General features: G+C 63.0%; 1 protein-coding gene across 8 annotated transcripts; it reads right to left on the bottom strand.

Annotated features, from left to right (window-relative positions):
- Positions 1-62: 62 nt before the first annotated feature.
- On the bottom strand, positions 63-16,229 carry RHOBTB2 (Rho related BTB domain containing 2). 8 transcript variants are annotated; one of them, XM_032091770.1, is made up of 10 exons: positions 16,131-16,229; positions 12,961-13,038; positions 6,440-6,641; positions 6,160-6,263; positions 5,863-6,048; positions 4,752-5,776; positions 3,820-3,938; positions 3,423-3,746; positions 2,663-2,768; positions 63-2,583 (listed from the first exon to the last, which is right to left on the bottom strand). In XM_032091770.1, the coding sequence occupies exons 2-10, from the start codon at positions 13,017-13,019 to the stop codon at positions 2,342-2,344; spliced, it is 2,367 nt and encodes a 788-aa protein (XP_031947661.1). In that variant the 5' UTR covers positions 13,020-13,038; positions 16,131-16,229; the 3' UTR covers positions 63-2,341. The 8 variants fall into 8 exon arrangements, with proteins under 8 accessions (XP_031947661.1, XP_031947662.1, XP_031947666.1 ...); XM_032091771.1 differs by lacking the exon at positions 16,131-16,229 and adding an exon at positions 13,396-13,527; XM_032091775.1 differs by lacking the exon at positions 16,131-16,229 and having other exon boundaries at positions 3,423-3,511; positions 3,596-3,746.
- Positions 16,230-16,294: the final 65 nt, after the last annotated feature.

Genomic DNA, 16,294 nt, shown 5'->3' on the forward strand with positions numbered 1-16,294 from the left:
GGGAGGGTGCCCAGCACCCCTCCTGCTGCCCTCCAACGCTTCAAAAATCCCACACCCACAAGCAGTTTTGTACTTATTTATTTAGCAACCGTAAACATTACATATATTAACTTAAAAGTTATATAAAAATATCGGTTTTTTGTTATGCATGGTTGTGTGGTTTTGTACAGAGCTCTGGCCCAGCCAGTTTGCTATTTCCAGTTTTTTTACATTTCTCTGTTTATGAAGGAAGAAGTTAACTTTTAAAAAAAAACAAAACCAAAAAAATCCTCCTGGTTTGATTTTTTTTTTTATTCCCCCCCCCCCCCCCCCCCCCCCCCAACTCTGGTGAGGGTCCCAGAGGACACCAAGGTCCAGGGTCCCAGTGGACACCAAGGTCCAGGGTCCCAGTGGACACCAGGTGCTTCATGTGGCACTGAGGACTCAGCCCATGGAATCAATGCTCAGCCACCCCGGAATCCCACCAGGAATGGTCCCCACCAGTCCCCAAGGGTCCCTTCTGCCAGGGAAAGCCCTCAGCAGCCACCCTGGCCTTTATTTACCCCACACCAGAGTCCCGTGCTTTGTCCCCTGCCATAGCAGGAGGTGACACCTGTCCCTCTGTCCCTCTGTCCCTTGTGCCGGGGGTGGGAGCAGCAGCGCTGACCCGGAGCTGCTCTGGGGGGCTCCGGCCCACCCGGCCAGGGCTCTGTGTGCTGCAGTAGCTGTGGTGCAAATCCATGCAGTGCTCAGTGAGAAAAGGGCTCTGCTCACCCCCCAAAAAAGCCCCTGGAGCTGCTCCCCAGCCCTTGCACTGCGGAGGGGATTTATCAGAGCGCGGGGCCGGGCTGAAAAGCAGGAGCTGGCGCTGACCTGCCCGGAGGATTCGTGCCCGGGGGCCTCTCCCGGGGGTTCCCCCATGCCCCCCGAGCGTGCAAAGCCGGGCAGGAGCTCCCACAGAGCCAGGCACATGCAGGGCTCAGTGCCAGGCTCGGGTCCTGGCCCGGGGAGGGCGAACAGGACTCGGAAGCAGCGGTGAGTGCCCGGATCGTTGGAAAGGGAAAGAAAGCCGTGGTCCTACCTGCTCGCTGGGGCTGCCAAGGGGGAGAACACCGAGGGTGAGGACACCGAGGGTGAGCTCGCTGGAGCTGCCACCTCGCTCCTGCATCCGTGGCTGAGGGCGGGCGTGCGGAATGAGAGGCTCCAAGGCGCTCCACAGGGCCAGCTGGGAAGAGGAGCAGTGTGGAGTGGGACACCGGGAGCATCCCCAGGTGCTCCTCCAGCAGCAGCCTCTGCCAGGGATGGGCTCTGAGGAGTTTTCCCCATCGCAGCTGGGGAGATTTGAGTGCCTCCTGCCCTGCCTGGCAGCCCTGCAGGGACACAGGTGGGACATGCAGAGTCAGTCCGATGGAAAAGCCACCTCGTGTTGTACCAGGGGTTTGGGTCCTGCAAGGCCTCGCTGTCCCTGCCCGTCCCAGGAGCGCTGGCAGGGGGTGATGGCATCACCCCAAGCCTGGCACAAGGATGTGCCGTGTCCAGCTGCTCCCCCCACACACACAGGGACCACGCCGGGCTTTTAAAACACCATTTATTACAATGGAGCCTTCCAGGCTAAAATCCCAAGCGGAGGGCTCGGGGTTGGTTTCTGCTGTGGCAGGTTGAGGGAGTGGGATTGGGATTGGGATTGGGTCAGGGTTTTTTGCTTTAAATTTTCTGTCTAAACAAAACTGAAGAGTTAAGAACAGGCAGGAGAGGACTCCGGTCCCCTCCGTGCCCTGAATTAGGACAGACCCCTCTTGTAGGGGAGATGCTGCAGTGCCTGGGGGCATTTGGGGACTGGGGTCCCCTGCCCTGTGCCTGACCCTGCTGTGAGTCGAGGGGGGTGGCAGGACCCCCACGGTGGCTCCGGGTGGCGAGATGCCATCAGACACCCAAACCACATCGCAGAGCTTCTGGTTCCGAATCAAAGTGGAAGCGGGATGCGCTTCTTCATCTTCTTCTCCTTCTCCTCCTTCTTCCTCATGCTGCTGATGTTCCAAAAAAAAAGACAAATTTTCCCACAAAAATTCCAAAATGAAACCACAACACAGCCCTCGTGCTCCTGTAAACGCGAGTTCCTGCTGCCGCTCGGGCTCTGCCGCGGGGAGAGCAGCGCTCCAGGAGCGCCGGGGGCTGGCCCCGAGCCCCTCCCCAGGGACCGCCCCTGCGGTGCCGCGTCTGCTCCGGGGCTTGTGCCGCTCCTCGCCTGGCACTGGGGCAGGGCATCCCCCCCTTCCTCCTCCTCCTCCTCCTCCTCCTCCTCCTCCTCCTCCTCCTCCCCGTCTCCTCCCAGGGACGCTGGAGCCAGGGCAAGGACAGGCTTTCAAACCACAGCCGAGGAGGAGGAGGAGGAGGAGGAGGAAGAGGAGGCTGTGGCTGCCGACGATGAAGGAGAGGAAGAAGGGGAGGAGGAGGCGTTCCAGAAGAGCCACCGCCTCTTGGGCTGCCGTTTGAGGTGGAGGTAGTCTTCCTTCTCCCGCTCCTTCTTCGCCCGCTGGTAGTGATCCTCCTCCTTCAGGTACCACACCGGCGGCCAGCGGTGCTTCTCGAAGTACTCCTGGTTTTCTGTGGGCACACGGGGGAGGTGAGGGCGGTGCCAGGACCGCCGGGACCCCCCTGTCCCCTCACCCCGGCTGCCACTCACCTCCTGACATGGCCTTCATGTCCCGCGGGAACTTGCGGCAGACGTTGTTGTAGTTGGTGCAGATGTGGTGCAGGCACCAGTCGGCGAGCTGGTAGGCGCAGTGGAACTGGGAGAGAGGGGACAGCGGTCAGGGCCGCCAGGAATGGGCCAGCACCAGGGATCCACCTCATTTCTCCAGGGACATCCAAGGCCAGACCAGGTTGTCCAGCTCCTGGAGCTGCCAGACCCCTCTCTGTGTCACCCTGAGCACCCCCAGCCCTGCTGAGCCCTCTGTGTGTCACCCTGAGCACCCCCAGCTGTGCCAGACCCTCTGTGTGTCACCCTCAGCCCTGCTGGACCCTCTGTGTGTCACCCTGAGCACCCTCAGCCCTGCTGGACCCTCTGTGTGTCACCCTGAGCACCCTCAGCCCTGCTGAACCCTCTGTGTGTCACCCTGAGCACCCCCAGCCCTGCTGAACCCTCTGTGTGTCACCCTGAGCACCCCCAGCCCTGCTGAACCCTCTGTGTGTCACCCTGAGCACCCTCAGCCCTGCTGAACCCTCTGTGTGTCACCCCCAGCCCTGCTGAACCCTCTGTGTGTCACCCTGAGCACCCCCAGCCCTGCTGGACCCTCTGTGTGTCACCTCCAGCCCTGCCAGACCCCTCTGTGTGTCACCCTGAGCACCCCCAGCCCTGCTGAACCCTCTGTGTGTCACCCCCAGCCCTGCCAGACCCCTCTGTGTGTCACCCCCAGCCCTGCCAGCATGGGCTCCTGTCCTACCTGAGCCAGCTCCAGGAACACGAGCACGTCCCCATCGATGTCCACCATCATCTGCGCCGCCTCCATCAGGCCGGTGACCGTGTACTGCTCTGTACAGGGGGACACACGGGGCTCAGGGGGCGGCTGGGAGGGGGTGACAGTCCCCCTGCCGTGCTGCAGCCCCCGGGACTGACCTGTGAGAGCCACCAGGTGCGGCAGGCAGAGGCGGTTGGCGAGGATGATGAGCTTCATGTCGTCCAGGTCGGGGCTGGAGCTGAACTGCCCCGTGTACAGGTACTCCAGCACCGCCCGCATGCAGCTCTTGCTGGTGTGAGGAAGTGCCACCTGCCAGACACACACGTTGTCACCTCCTGGCCGTCCCCACGCCTGTCCCACCCTCCCAGGGACCTCTCCTCACCTCGTTGGTGGAGCTCTCCACGAAGGGGCCGCCGAACATAGCGGCCATCCAGTCGCAGCTGGAGATGAGCAGGGGCTTGTGGGCACTGATAGCACCATCATCCAGCACGAAGGTGACATCTGGGGACAAGCAGAGGGGTGCTGGGACCGGCCCTGTCACCTGGGGCTCAGCCACCGCCTGCCACAGAACACCTCACCCCGGGGACAGCAGAGGGAAAGGGATGGAGCCTGGGATATCCTGTATTTTTCCCTAAAATATCTCATTTTTATCCAGCATTCCCTGACAGCTCAGAGGAAAGAGCCTCAGCAGTGCTCTGCCTGTTCCAAGCGGTTTTCCCAGGTCACTCCACAACACATTTGCCAGCGAGGGGAAAGCCTGGGAAGCAAATGTCACACCCAAACTCGAGTCCTTGGAGAGCTGGGAAGGCGGCTGAGGATCTCTCTCTCGGGGTGTGCCGAGGGCCAGCACACATCTGTCCCTCACAGGGACAGCCTGACCGTGTTAGGATCCATCTCCATGACACAAATCCAGCCTGAGGGAGGCTGGGACATTCACGTCCCCCTGGGATGTCACCTCGTACTGGTGGCTCGTGGTGCTTGCTGGAAAGCTGGGGAAATCCTACTAAGGGCGCTTGCTCCTCATAAATCAGGATGACCCCGTGAAAATCTGGGCTGGGAGAGAAGGAAGTCGCCTTTGCAGCTCTTCCGTAAATAAACAGAGCTGCTGGGCCAGCTGGGAAGCAGGAAACCCCGGGGAAGGGCTTCACACTGACTTTCTTGGAGGAAAACAAGCAATAAAAATCCCTAAACAGCAAAGTGTGACCAAAACCGCGGGGCAGGCACAGCCACCCCCTCACCCACGGAGCAAAGCCAGGAGCTCTGAGCCCCCATCCACCCTCTGAGCCCCCCACAAGGACCAGGCTGCTGCTGTACCCGAGAAAGTCCCCTTGGCCAGGCATTCCTTCACCCGGTTGGTCCTCCGGACGTGGAAGGCTTTGGTGATCTCCTGGTTCATGAACGCCTCGTTGTTGAGGATGTTGGCCACCATCATGCGCAGGTCGAACACCTCCAGCAGCTCAGCGATGTGAGCGATGTGCATGAGGTCCCGCTCGTTCTCGTCCAGCTCGCCCGTGTACAGGTACTTCAGCACGGCCCGGAAAGGACCCGGCTGGATGGACGCGTCCATCTTCACCACCACCATCAGCTTGGACTTGTAGGTCAGCGGGTCCTCGGCCATCTCCTCCTGGATGCTGGTGAAGGCCCGGCTCCACGAGGAGAGGTTCCGGCCCCGCCGCAGCCCGCGCTCGCCGTTCTCGTAGTGGTTGCCCCGCAGGATCCCGTCACTGGTGGAGGCTCTAAGGCACGGTTTGCGCTGGCCGGGTCCGGCCTCCTCGGCGCTCTCGCAGATGTCGAAGCTGGCGGCCCGCAGGAGGAAATCTCGCCCGTGGTGCCTCTCCTCCTGGTGCAGCATCCGCTCGGCGGCCGCGGTGACGGCCACCCCGAAGCCGTGCCCTGCGGTGCTCTGCTGGTCCTCCTCGCTCAGGTCCATGAGGAACAGGTCGTAAAACTTGGAGGAGGAGGTGGAGAGGTAGATCTTGTGTGCGTAGATTTTGATCTTCTCTTGCAGCACCAGGATGACGTCCGCGCACAGGGGGTCCTCCAGGAGGTGGGCTGGACGCTCCTCGTTGTTGGAAGGGGGGTCCGGGACAATGATGATGGGAGGAGGGGGCTTGGGGGGCAGGAAGGGGGCTTGGAGCAGGGGCCGCTGCACGTTGCGCAGGTGGGACTTCCAGAACTGCAGGTGGCGGCGGGAGATGAGGGCGGCACGGATGGCGTTGTCAAAGACGTCCTTGACGCCGAACTGGGCCACCACGCTCGTCTCGTAATAAGGGATCCCCAGCTCCTTGGCGACCTCCCTGCCCTTCTCTGGGGGAAGGATCTCGTTAGGTTTGATTGGCCTGAAAGAGACGGGAGATAATTAACGAAGAGACCTCTGGAGATAAGGAGGGCAGCCAGAGACATCTCCAGGGCACCAGGGTCCCACCTGGCCAAGGGTCGCCGTGCCCGGTTGACGGCCTCCAAGTCGGCGTAGCGCAGGTCGAGCTGGCAGCCCACCAGGATGACGGGGGCGCGGGGACAGAAGTGTTTGATCTCCGGGTACCACATGGTCTTCACATGGTGCAGGGAGTTGGGGTTGGCGATGGAGAAGCACAAAACCACAACGTCGGACCTGCGAGGGGGACAAGGGGTCAAGGTCCAGTTTGGGTCAAGGACAAGGTCCAGTTTGAGGACTCCCTCCTTGCCTGGAGGAGGAGTAACGCCAGGCTCTGCCTCTCCCTACCTGCCGTAAGCAAAGCGCCTGTCCTTGTGGTGGTCACCAAAGGTGTCCCAGAGGCGCAAGGACACGCTGACATCGTCTACCACATCCCGGGAGCGCTCCAGCACCTGCGGGAACAGAAAACCACCCCACTCCTGAGTCCCTGAGCCTTACAACAACAACAGGGCTGTCCCCGCCGTGGGGAGTAAATCACAACCCCCATGCAGGGAGAGCGCGGCTCCACCTCCTCGGGATTCCCACGGGGTATCCGTGAGCCCCCCCCAGCACCCCTGGCAGCCCTCACCTCCTGGCAGACGCGGTACTGGTCGATGGCCCACACCGTGGGCACGTGGGTGGCGAGGAGCTGGTACTGGGTCAAGGTGGCGTTGCAGGCGCGGGCACAGATGAGCCGGGTCTTGCCCACCGCGTTGTCCCCGACCACGACGCACTTGATGGTTTCTACGTTTGGCCTCTCATAATCCATGTCAGAATCCATTAATTGGGACCTGCGGGAGCGGGGAACGAGGGGTCAAACACAGCCAGGACCAGCCGGGGGGTGTCTCCAGGGCACCCAGAGGGGGACAAAGCAGGAGGATGCTGACACTCGCTGGCAGCCCAGGGAAGCTCTGCAGCAGCTGCCCAGCCCTTCCCAGCTCGCTGTCCCTGCCAGTCCCCTTTAAAATTTCATGTTCTGGTGGCAGCGTGGCTGCTGTGCCGCGTCAGACACATGGCCTGCGTTGGATTGCGCCCTCCTCCCTCCCGGCTCTCCGGCTCATGCTTGTTCATGTGAGATGAGGCTTTTTTTTTTTTTTTTTTCCCTCTCCCTTCCTCCTCTTCCTTTTCTCCTTCTCCAGCTTTCGCAAGAGAAGCTTCCAGAGCCGCCTGACCAAGCGCACACGCGGGCACTGCCAGGCTCCACTGCCTGGCGGGGGACACCGACCTGTCCCCCTTTTCCCACCCTGTGTTCCCGAGGGGATGTTTGCTCCCAGCTAAGAGCAGCAAGAAGAAACTCCTGAGGTTTCCCAGAGGCTCAGCAGCCATCGGGATTGGGAGAGCTCCCAGGAGCAGGTGTGACCCCAGCACGAGAGAGAGAGAGAGATGTCGGTGCAGTGGGTGCTGCTCGTCAGGTGTGCCCAGGTGTGTCACCCACTCCCTGCTCAAAGCCAGAGCCTAAAGCAGCCAGAATTAACTCATCACAGCACGAACCCAAGGGTTTGTGTGGTTTCCAGGGGGAAAAGCACTGAGGGGATTGAGGGATAGCAAAAAGGACAAAAAAACCCCCACATCCCAATTTCTCCAAACTTCCCAAGGCCACGGATCTCTTCCCCCTTGTCGCTCCCTCCTGGCAGCGGCCTCCCGAGCTGCTATAATAAACCACCAGCGCAGTGAGCGAAAATACCCGGTAACGATGGCAACCGAGCCCTGCACGTGGGACCACAGCTCCCCAAACCGGCAGCCTGGCAAGGACTTCCCAATGTTAGCACCTCCCTCCGTGCGCAGGCTCCCTGGGCACACCTGGACCCACAGGGCACGACCGAGCCACGAGCCCCGTGGGCAGCTGGAGGCGAAGGCAGGTGGCACAAACCCAGGTTGCTCCGGCTGCCAGTGTTTCCACATCGGGCTGGTCCCAAGGCAGAACTTCTCCGAGTAGTTGTCGCCGCATTCCACGCCCCCTCCATCCTTTGGGATGCAGGGAATTCATCCCGAAGGGCATTGAAAACCAGGAGCAGCAGCCTCCTCGGCGAAAAGGAGGCAGGGCAGGTGGGCTCCTTCCCTGATAACCCCTCGAAATCCATTTCCATCTCAGGCATCCCCATCTGCTGCCATCCCCGGACCCTTGCTCCTCCCAGGGATCAGCTGGGTTCCGTAGGACCAGGAGATCCAGGAGATCTCCGGCGTGGAGGGGTGTGAGTGCTCAGGGAGCATTGCTGTGGTTATTTTTAGGCCCAGCCGTGCTCCCGAGTCAGCCGAGCTCGTTGGGATGGAGGGGGAAGGCACAGGGAATGGCAACGGCAGCTGGCACTTGGGATGTTTGTCCCTCCTGGGGAGCTCAGCCCATCCCCAGCCCAGCCTGCTCGGAAAGTCCTCATGGGAATTAAGGGCTAAATCCTTATGGGATCAGCGCTGGCCGTGAGGAGAGGAAGAGGGGGACAGCAGCGGGGACAAAAAGTGGGTTCTCGATAAAGCAGAACCTCATAGGGGGGCTCTGTTGGCTCCACAGAGGGGGGAGTCACAGCCCCTCACCCACGAGACCAACCCCAGGAGGGGCTGAACCTTTTCAAGCCCCCTCCCCACCTTCCCCACCATCACTTCTCTCCAGGGAACAGCTCCAAACCCCACCGGAGAGCAAAAATAACCCAAGATGCCGAGAAATTGGAGTTCCCCCCTAAGGAAAAGCTCTTCCCAGAGGGAGCAGGGCTGCTCCAGCCAGCAGCCCCCCAGCCCTGCTCTCCCTGCCCGCAGCCCCTCACCCAAACCAGGGGCACCCAATTCACACCCACACCCCCCCCAAGGAGAACCCCAAAATTGCTCCTTCCAAGCTCCCAGCCCGCGGTTGCCAAGGCAACTGCACCATCACCCCGGGAGCCGTCGCTTAGCAACTCCCAGGCTCCAAATCCTCCATCCCGCACCTCGCCAGGGGAGGAGAACCCCCAAACCGGGGCGAAACCGCCGCGAAACGGCGGCGATGCACAAAAATAACGGGACGCTTGTGGCGGCCGCGGGGTGCGGGAGGAACGGGGCCCGGGCGGCCCCGCGGAGGCACCGGGGCTGTGGAGGCCGCGGCGGGAGGCGGTGCGGGAGAAACGGGGCCCCGAGCGGGGCTGTAGCACGGCCGGGGCCGGGGGATGCGGCGGGCGGGGGACCTGGAAGGAGCAATTTTGGGAGACCGGGAGCGGGAAGCACCCGGATCGGGGGTGGGGGGCATCGCCAAGGGGTCAGGGAGCACCGGGAGAGGGTGCGGGAGTTTGGGGAGGGAGCGGGGAGCAGCCGGATCGGGGGTGCGGGGAATTGCAAGGGGTCTCGGGGGTGCTCGGAGCATCCGGATCGGGGGTGGGGGGCATCGCAAAGGGTTCGGGGAGCACCGGGAGCGGGTGCGGGACATCGCAAAGGAGCTGGGGAGGATCCGGAGGGGGTGCGGGCATTGCAAGGGGTCTCAGGGGTGTTCCGAGCACCCGAATCGGGGATGTGGGGCACTGCAAGGGAGACGGGCAGCACCGGGACAGGGTGCAGGGCACCGCAAGGAGGTTGGGGAGGAGCCAGGCCAGGCGTGCGGGGCATCACGAGGAGGTTGGGGGTGCTCGGAGCACCCAGATCGGGGGTGCGGGACATGGCAAGGAGACCAGGGAGCACCTAGGCCGGGGGTGTGGGGCATCGCGAGCAGTCTCAGGAGAGCTCGGAGCACCCGATCGGGGCTGCGGGGCATCGCAAGGAGCTTGGGGGTGCTCGGAGCACCTGAATCGGGGGTGCGGGGCACTGCGAGGCGGACGGGAAGCACCGGGAGGGGGTGCGGGGCACGGGAGAGGGGCTGGAGAGCATCGGGAGCCGGCGTGGGGCATTGCAAGGGGGCTCGGGGCGGCTCGGACCACCCGGATCGGGGCTGTGGGGCACGGCGAAGGGGCCGGGCCCTCGCTTGCGCCCTGTCCGGCAGCCGGGCCGGGCCGGGCGGCGGGGGCAGGATGCGCGGAGGCGGAGCGGGACGCGGGGCGGAAGCGCGGGGGGGGTGCCCCGGTACTTACACCAACACAGACGAAGCGGCGGCTCCCAGGGGCCGGGGCCGGGCTCGCCCCTCCGGACATGGCCACGGCGCAGCTTGCGCGGCTCGGCTGGGCACGGCTGGGCGCCGCGCTGCGCGGCTCAGGGCCGGGGCCGCGGGGGCCCATGGCGGCACCTCGGCCGCCCCGATCTCCGCATCCGCGGCCCGCTGCGCTGCGCGGAGCCCTGCGCGGATCGCGGCCCTCCCTGCGCGCTGCGCCGAGCGGTGCGCGCTGCCCTGCGCGCTGCAGTCGCGGCCGCCCCGCCTTTCATTCACAAAAAACAAGCGGCCCCGGCCGAGCCCCGCCCCCGAGCCCCCCCCGCTGCCGCGCATTGGCTGAGAGGGACTCGGGGGGGGGCACCCGGGGGGGTACGGGCGCATCCTGCCGCGCACGGGGACCCTCATCGTGTCCCTTGCAGGAGGCTCTGCTGTGCCCCCCCCAGTCCTGCCGTGGGACCCCCATCCTGCCCCTAACCCTCCCTCGCTGGGGGCTCTGTCAGGTCCCCCCCAGTCTGCCTTGGGACCCCCATCCTGCCCCTAATTCTCCCTTGCAGGTGATTCCGCTATGCCGCCCCCCCCCGATCCTGCTTTCCATGCGACCCCATCCTGCCGCTAAACCTCCTTCTCAGGCGGCTCTGCTGTGCCCCAAATTCTGCCTTGGGACCCCCATCCTACCCCTGACCGTCCCTCGTAGGGGTCTCCGTCCTGGCCCCCAGTCCCACACTGCATGGGTCCCTATCCGCCCTCTGCATGAGACCCCCACCCTGCCCTGCATCATCTGTGACACCCATGGGGGCAAGGTGACACCCTCATCCCCCCCTACACCTCACCTCCACCCTTCCTCTGCATCCGACCCCTCCGTGCCCCCCAGTCCTGATCCAGGGAAGGGGTGCACCCTCTCCTGCGTCCCTCTGAGCACCTTTCCCTCTCCCCAAATTTCAGGGAGGTGCCAGTTCCCAGCTGGGCCATGTGTGGTGCTGCTGGTGGAGGAGACCCCTCACAAGCCCCACTTTCCCCCCCTCCCGAGCACCCCCAAACCCTTGCAGGGCTTCTCCCGGATGGGGGGGGGGGGGGGGGGGGGGGCAGGAAGGAAGCGAAGCTGCTCCATCCCCCCGCGCCCTCCAAGCACAGGCCACACGCCGCTGTCCTGCCTTGTTATCGTTCTCTACAGGGCTTATCGCATCCCCCTCCTCACCCCCAGGGCAGCCCCCCGAAATCTGAACCCTCAGGGCGTAAAAAACTCCGAGTCATCTTTGCAGCGCGGCTGCCGGGAAGGCGCCGGGCAGCGCCGGCCCCGCTGCTCTGACCCCGTACATCCGCATCATGTGATTGATCCTCGCCATCCCTCCCCGAGGCTTTCAGCCGCCCTCCCTCCCCATCGCCGCCGCTGAGCCGCGCTAAGCTCGGCCCCCTGCATGGCCTGATCCCTTCCCGCTTGGAGCAGCCCGTGCCGAGGCTGACACTGATGCGGCACCGCAGCAAACGGCGTCAAAGCCCAGCGCTGGCCTCGCCCCGGCACAGCCCCCCCGGCCCGGCCGTCGCCCCCCGCCTCACCGAACTCGCAGCACGGGGATCTGTCTCTCCATAGCAGAAGGAGATGGAGCCGCTAATTTGGGGAGGGGAAAGCCCTTTTGGCTTTTGAGCCTGGCAAGAGGCGGCTCCCGGCGCTGCCTCGGTGCTCGCACCGGGACCGGGAGCCGGCGGCAGAGCTGTCGAATCCCTGCCTCGGGAGCTGCGAGCAGCCGAGCCGCAGAGCCTGGAGCTTTCTGCTTCTTGGAGTGGGTCACGGGGAAAGAACACGTAAAGCTTGTTTGCCAGCCGCATGATTTGGCTTATTTGCTCTCTTGTAGCAGGTGCTTAATTGTGGCAGAAAGGGTTCCCGGCAGCTTTCTGGGCAGCCAAATTCCCGCCTGCCCCTCTCGCAGCCAGGCAAAACAAAAGCACGATTGTCACTCGCAAGGCAGAACGCTCCGGCTGCGGAGCTCGCACGGGCCTCCTTCCCGGGAGAAAGGGTTTCCCGGGAGGAGAGAGAGCCGGGAGTGGAGGCACCGGGCTGGGCACAGGCACGGGGCAGGGGAAGGGGCTCGGGAGCAGCCGTGCAGCACATGGGTGCTGCTCACAGCCCCTCTCCGCCGTGGGAGGAGGAACACAAGCCTCAGCTGACTGTACCCCAGCGAGCCCACGCTGTGGCACAGCTTGGCACGGCATGGAATGGCACAGCATGGGATGGCACAGCTGCCCGTGGCATGGCACGGCTGCCCAGCGACATCCCCGCTCCCTCAGCCCCGCTACCTCTGGCAGGGCTGTAATTAAAAGGCTTTTTCCTCCCCGTTCCCATCTCTCCAATTGGAGCCTCTTGAACCTATCCCAAGGAATTCCATCTGTCCGGCTCCGTGATCACCTTTGCTCCCAGCAAGAGAGCACCAAACCCAAGGCTGAGCTCTGGGGGTCACCCCACTGGCACCAAACACCCCTTTTCATCCCACAGCATCCTCCTCCCTCCATCTCCCACTCCCCAGCCAGGAATGAAGAAGCTCTCGGGATATCCAAGACATGAGCGGACATTGCTCCAGCCCCAGTAAAATTGGTGACTCTCCAGGGGTGTTTCCGCCCCTCCCAGGTGCTGCCAGGACCCTGCCCAGCCTCGCTGGGGGCAGGATGCAGCGATCCAAACCCAAACCCATTTTCCTTATGCTCCTTGGAGCAGCAAATGCTCTGCGAGCACTGCAGCTTTCCCGGCTCTGCCCCCCAAACCCAGCATCATTCACCTTGCAGGGGGCTGGAAGGCTGGGACAGACCAAGGCAATGCATCCCTCGCCAGAAAAAGTGGATTTGGGATGGGGAGACATCCCCAAAAACCTCCGGCAACCCTGGACCACACATTCTCAAAGCTGCCAGCGCCAGGACCCTGCTCTGCCTAAGCCCTGCCGGGGGTTTTCGACCTCATCCATGGGGAACGGAGGCATTACAATGGCGCGTGTGGGACGGGAGCAAAGAGCAAAGTCCTGGAGAAAGTGGCCGGAGGAAAAGTGCCAGGAGCAGGAGGCAGGAGGCGGCAGGAGGGTACTTACAGGCTATGAGCCATGGCAGTCATCTTCCCGGCGGGGCTGCCCTTCCCGGGGCTTTCCATCGCTTTCTCTTGACGGGCTCTGGAAGGAAAGGATGCAGGGACTCAGTGAGGACACCCCAAACATGGACTCACATCCTAAAGCCACCCCAAGCCCAGCGTCACCCCCTGGCCCTGGGGACGGGAAGGCTTTGGGAAGGCAAGTCCTGGGCTGGCCAAGCGACGTCCTGGTGTGGGGACAGAGCTGCCCCTCATCCCCCCACTGTCCCCGTGTCTCGCTGCCAGCTCTGCCCTCCTCGTGCCGCCCTACAAAGCAGCCGAAATAAATCAATCCATGGAGCACACACAGAACTGTCCCCTGCACAGCTCCACGGTGACAACCTCCCCTCAGCCCCAGCGAGGCTCTCCCAGCTCCCACCCCCCTCTCCAAGCACCTCACCCTTGGGCTAAGAGCCTTCCCTGTGGATCTGAGTCCCCCAGGCAGTGCCTGGCTCCCAGGGTGGCCAGCAGGCCACCGAGTCCCCTGGCATGGTGGCTTTGGCCAAGGCTCTGGAGCTCGGCAGGGCGCAGGGCTGTCCCTCCTTCCCCGTTGCTGGATCAGCAGTGCCTGCACACGTCAGGAGCAGAGTCCAGCCTGGGATTTGCTCCTGGCAAAGCCAGCAGAGTCCTGGCTCCTGGCAGGCAGCGTTCCAGGCACCCGCCGTGGGGCTGGATCCGTCCATGGATTCACCAGGAAGAGCAGGAAGGGTCACCCCTCTGTTTTGCTGCTCTGAAAATCCCAAGTCCTGCAGGTTTTATGGATGGATGGGGCTACTAGGGCTCTCCTTGCTCGGGACAGCTGCTCCAAGCACCCCCAAGGGCCCCCCAGCCCCCTCAGCAGCCAGGGACGGGGGTGGCAGCTCCTAAAAAATGGGATTTATGGGCTCAATATCCAACTGGAGCCAGGAGAAATCCTCAACCAGAACTTTCCAAAAATGGCCAAACCCAACCTTGATGGGGGAACAGTGGGGACGAAGGGACCCACTGGGATGTGCCACCACACTGGTGGGGAGCAGGGCACAGGAAACAGCTGATACCAGAAGGAAAGGTCTAAAACGAGCAAAAAGAACATTTTTGCACCTTCCATCCCCTGTCCTGCCAAAGCCAAAGAGCCAGGAGTTTTGGGGGGCTCTGGAAATTCCCGGCATGCAGGAATTCTGTGGCCCAGCTGGATCCCATCTCCCAGCCCCGGGAATCAGCCACCTGACACCCGCCGGGTGACAGCTCACCCTGCCATCGATACGGCTGCAGAGCTCCAGGGATTCAGCGCTCAGCTTATAAATATTTAAACCCAGAAGGAGCCGTGTACTCCTGTAAAATGCGACTCCTTGCACAAGCCCAGCATCCCTCTGCCCCGGCGCTGAGCTAATGAACATTTGGGGCTCTCCAGACGGGTCTTTTTTACAGCTAAAAACCAGGTCAGGGCGAAATTCAAGGTCTCGATCCATCCGTGCGGGATTTCTGCACCCTCCAGCTGGGATCTGCTGGATTTACCACCCCGGGGGTGCAGGGAGCGCTGCTGGGATGGAATCACGGCCGAGGCTGCGCTTCCAGCTGCTCGTTCCCGACACCCCGGGCGGGTTTTTTGGGGGGCACGGCCGGCCCCACACTCCGGGGAAGGCTGCAGCTGCAGCCTGGAGCACTGACAGGCTCCCGCCGGCTGCTCCAGGCAGGATTCACAGTTTCATACAGCATTAAGAGCTGCTGACGCCTCGTGAAAAAACTGTGAAAAGCTTCTATTTTGGGGAAAGTTCCTCTTATAACGGCGCATCCTGTGGCTTCTCTGTTTCCCTTTTTTCTCCCGGTTTCTCTTGCTACGGAGAGCGGTGCAGGAAATAGGCGGATAATGTTGCCAACCAGCCTGGGCTCTTCGTCAGGAAAGGAAAATAACCCTCCAGGCCACCCCCAGCCAAGGAATTCATTCTCATGCCGCACCTGGGTGGGGGCCTGGGGAGAGAAGGGAGAAAGTGGGACCCTCCTGGGATTTCTTCCTGGGCACGGAGCATGGGGGGCTTGGTGGGGGGCTGGATATTTCTTAATGGGGGAAAAAATGCTGGATTTGCTCGTTTTAGACCTTTCCTGCTGGTGTCAGATCTTCCCTGGACTCTCCTCCCCATTCTGCTCCCTACCAGCGCGGTGGCACCCACTGTGCCTCCTTTTGCCCCCACTGTTCCCCCATTAAAAAAAAAAGAAATACATGGATTAAAACATCAAAGAACCAGGAGTCTGTCTCCAAGCAACTGTCTCCAAGCAGGGATGAAGAGCAGAGAAGAAGAGGCAGCGTTGAGTGGGGAGAAAACTTCTGGAGATCCCAGCGGGGAGAAGGAGGGAGGGAAGAGCAGGAAAAGAGGGACACGGGGGGGAGGTGACAGCCAGCACCGGGAGCAGCTCAGGAGCCCCCGGGGCAGGAGGATCTCCCTCTTTCCTCATCACAGAGCCCGGCCTCAAGTCCGGGCCCGCGGGGGAGCGGCCGCGCCTCTGCCCTGGCTGGTGAGGGAGCTGCCGGCTCCCCAAAGCCGCTTCCCACGCCAGCGGCAAAGGAAGCGCAGCAGCGCGGCCTCTCCCCCTGCCCTGCGGGGCACTCGGGCGGGGAGCTGACGCCAGCGTTCGGTGGCTTCACGGCCGTGCTGGTGACTTGCCAGGAGCCACCAACACCCCCCCCCCCCCCCCCCAAGCGAAGCAGCGAGCAGCGGCCGGGGGGAGCCGCCGGTTCCACCTGCGCTCTCCCCGTGGGACATCCCGTGCAATTCCACGCTGGAAAACTCTTTGCCCCCGCATCTCGGTGTCTCCTCACGCGTGGCTCTGCCTGAGCCGCCTCCTCTCTGCCCACGGGCCGCTTGTCAAACCCTGAGGGCCACCGAGGCACCCCACACGGGTCCCGCACCCCAATTCTCCACAGCTCCAAGGCAGCTGCGAGTGCCACCCGCTCCGGAGGGGCTGCGCCGCCCCTGGGCGCTGGGAACAGCCTCGGAGGCACCTGGAGCTGCTCCTGGGGCAGGATCCAGCCCCTGTTTCCCAACCCTCAAAGCCTTTGCATCCCCCCACAACCTCCCAGAGGAGAAACCCTCACCCTCTCCATGCCCCACAGCCGCTCCCTGGGGGAAAATGGGGATAATTTGCTCCGGGCGTGGTTACCTGAGCACAGCGGCCCCGCTCTGTCCCGCGGCTCTTCCCTCCGGTCCAGCAGCGCCTTCCCTTTCCAGGTGCAAACTGGCCTGGACAGGCAGGACCCATTTTTATACGCTCGCCCATGTGATCTGAACAAATGCCCTAGGGATGAGTTTTTGCACTGACACAGC

This window comes from Corvus moneduloides, chromosome 27 (genome assembly GCF_009650955.1).
Source record: "Corvus moneduloides isolate bCorMon1 chromosome 27, bCorMon1.pri, whole genome shotgun sequence".
Taxonomy (NCBI): Eukaryota; Metazoa; Chordata; class Aves; order Passeriformes; family Corvidae; genus Corvus; species Corvus moneduloides.

Bases quoted from the DNA above. Each gene is read 5' to 3' on its own strand.
- RHOBTB2 (XM_032091770.1), bottom strand. From the start codon at position 13,019: ATGGAAAGCCCCGGGAAGGGCAGCCCCGCCGGGAAGATGACTGCCATG. The intron at 6,264-6,439 runs GTGAGGGCTGCC...CTGTTCCCGCAG, and splicing joins AGTACCGCGTCTGCCAGGAG to GTGCTGGAGCGCTCCCGGGA. The intron at 6,049-6,159 runs GTAGGGAGAGGC...TCCCCCTCGCAG, and splicing joins AGGCGCTTTGCTTACGGCAG to GTCCGACGTTGTGGTTTTGT.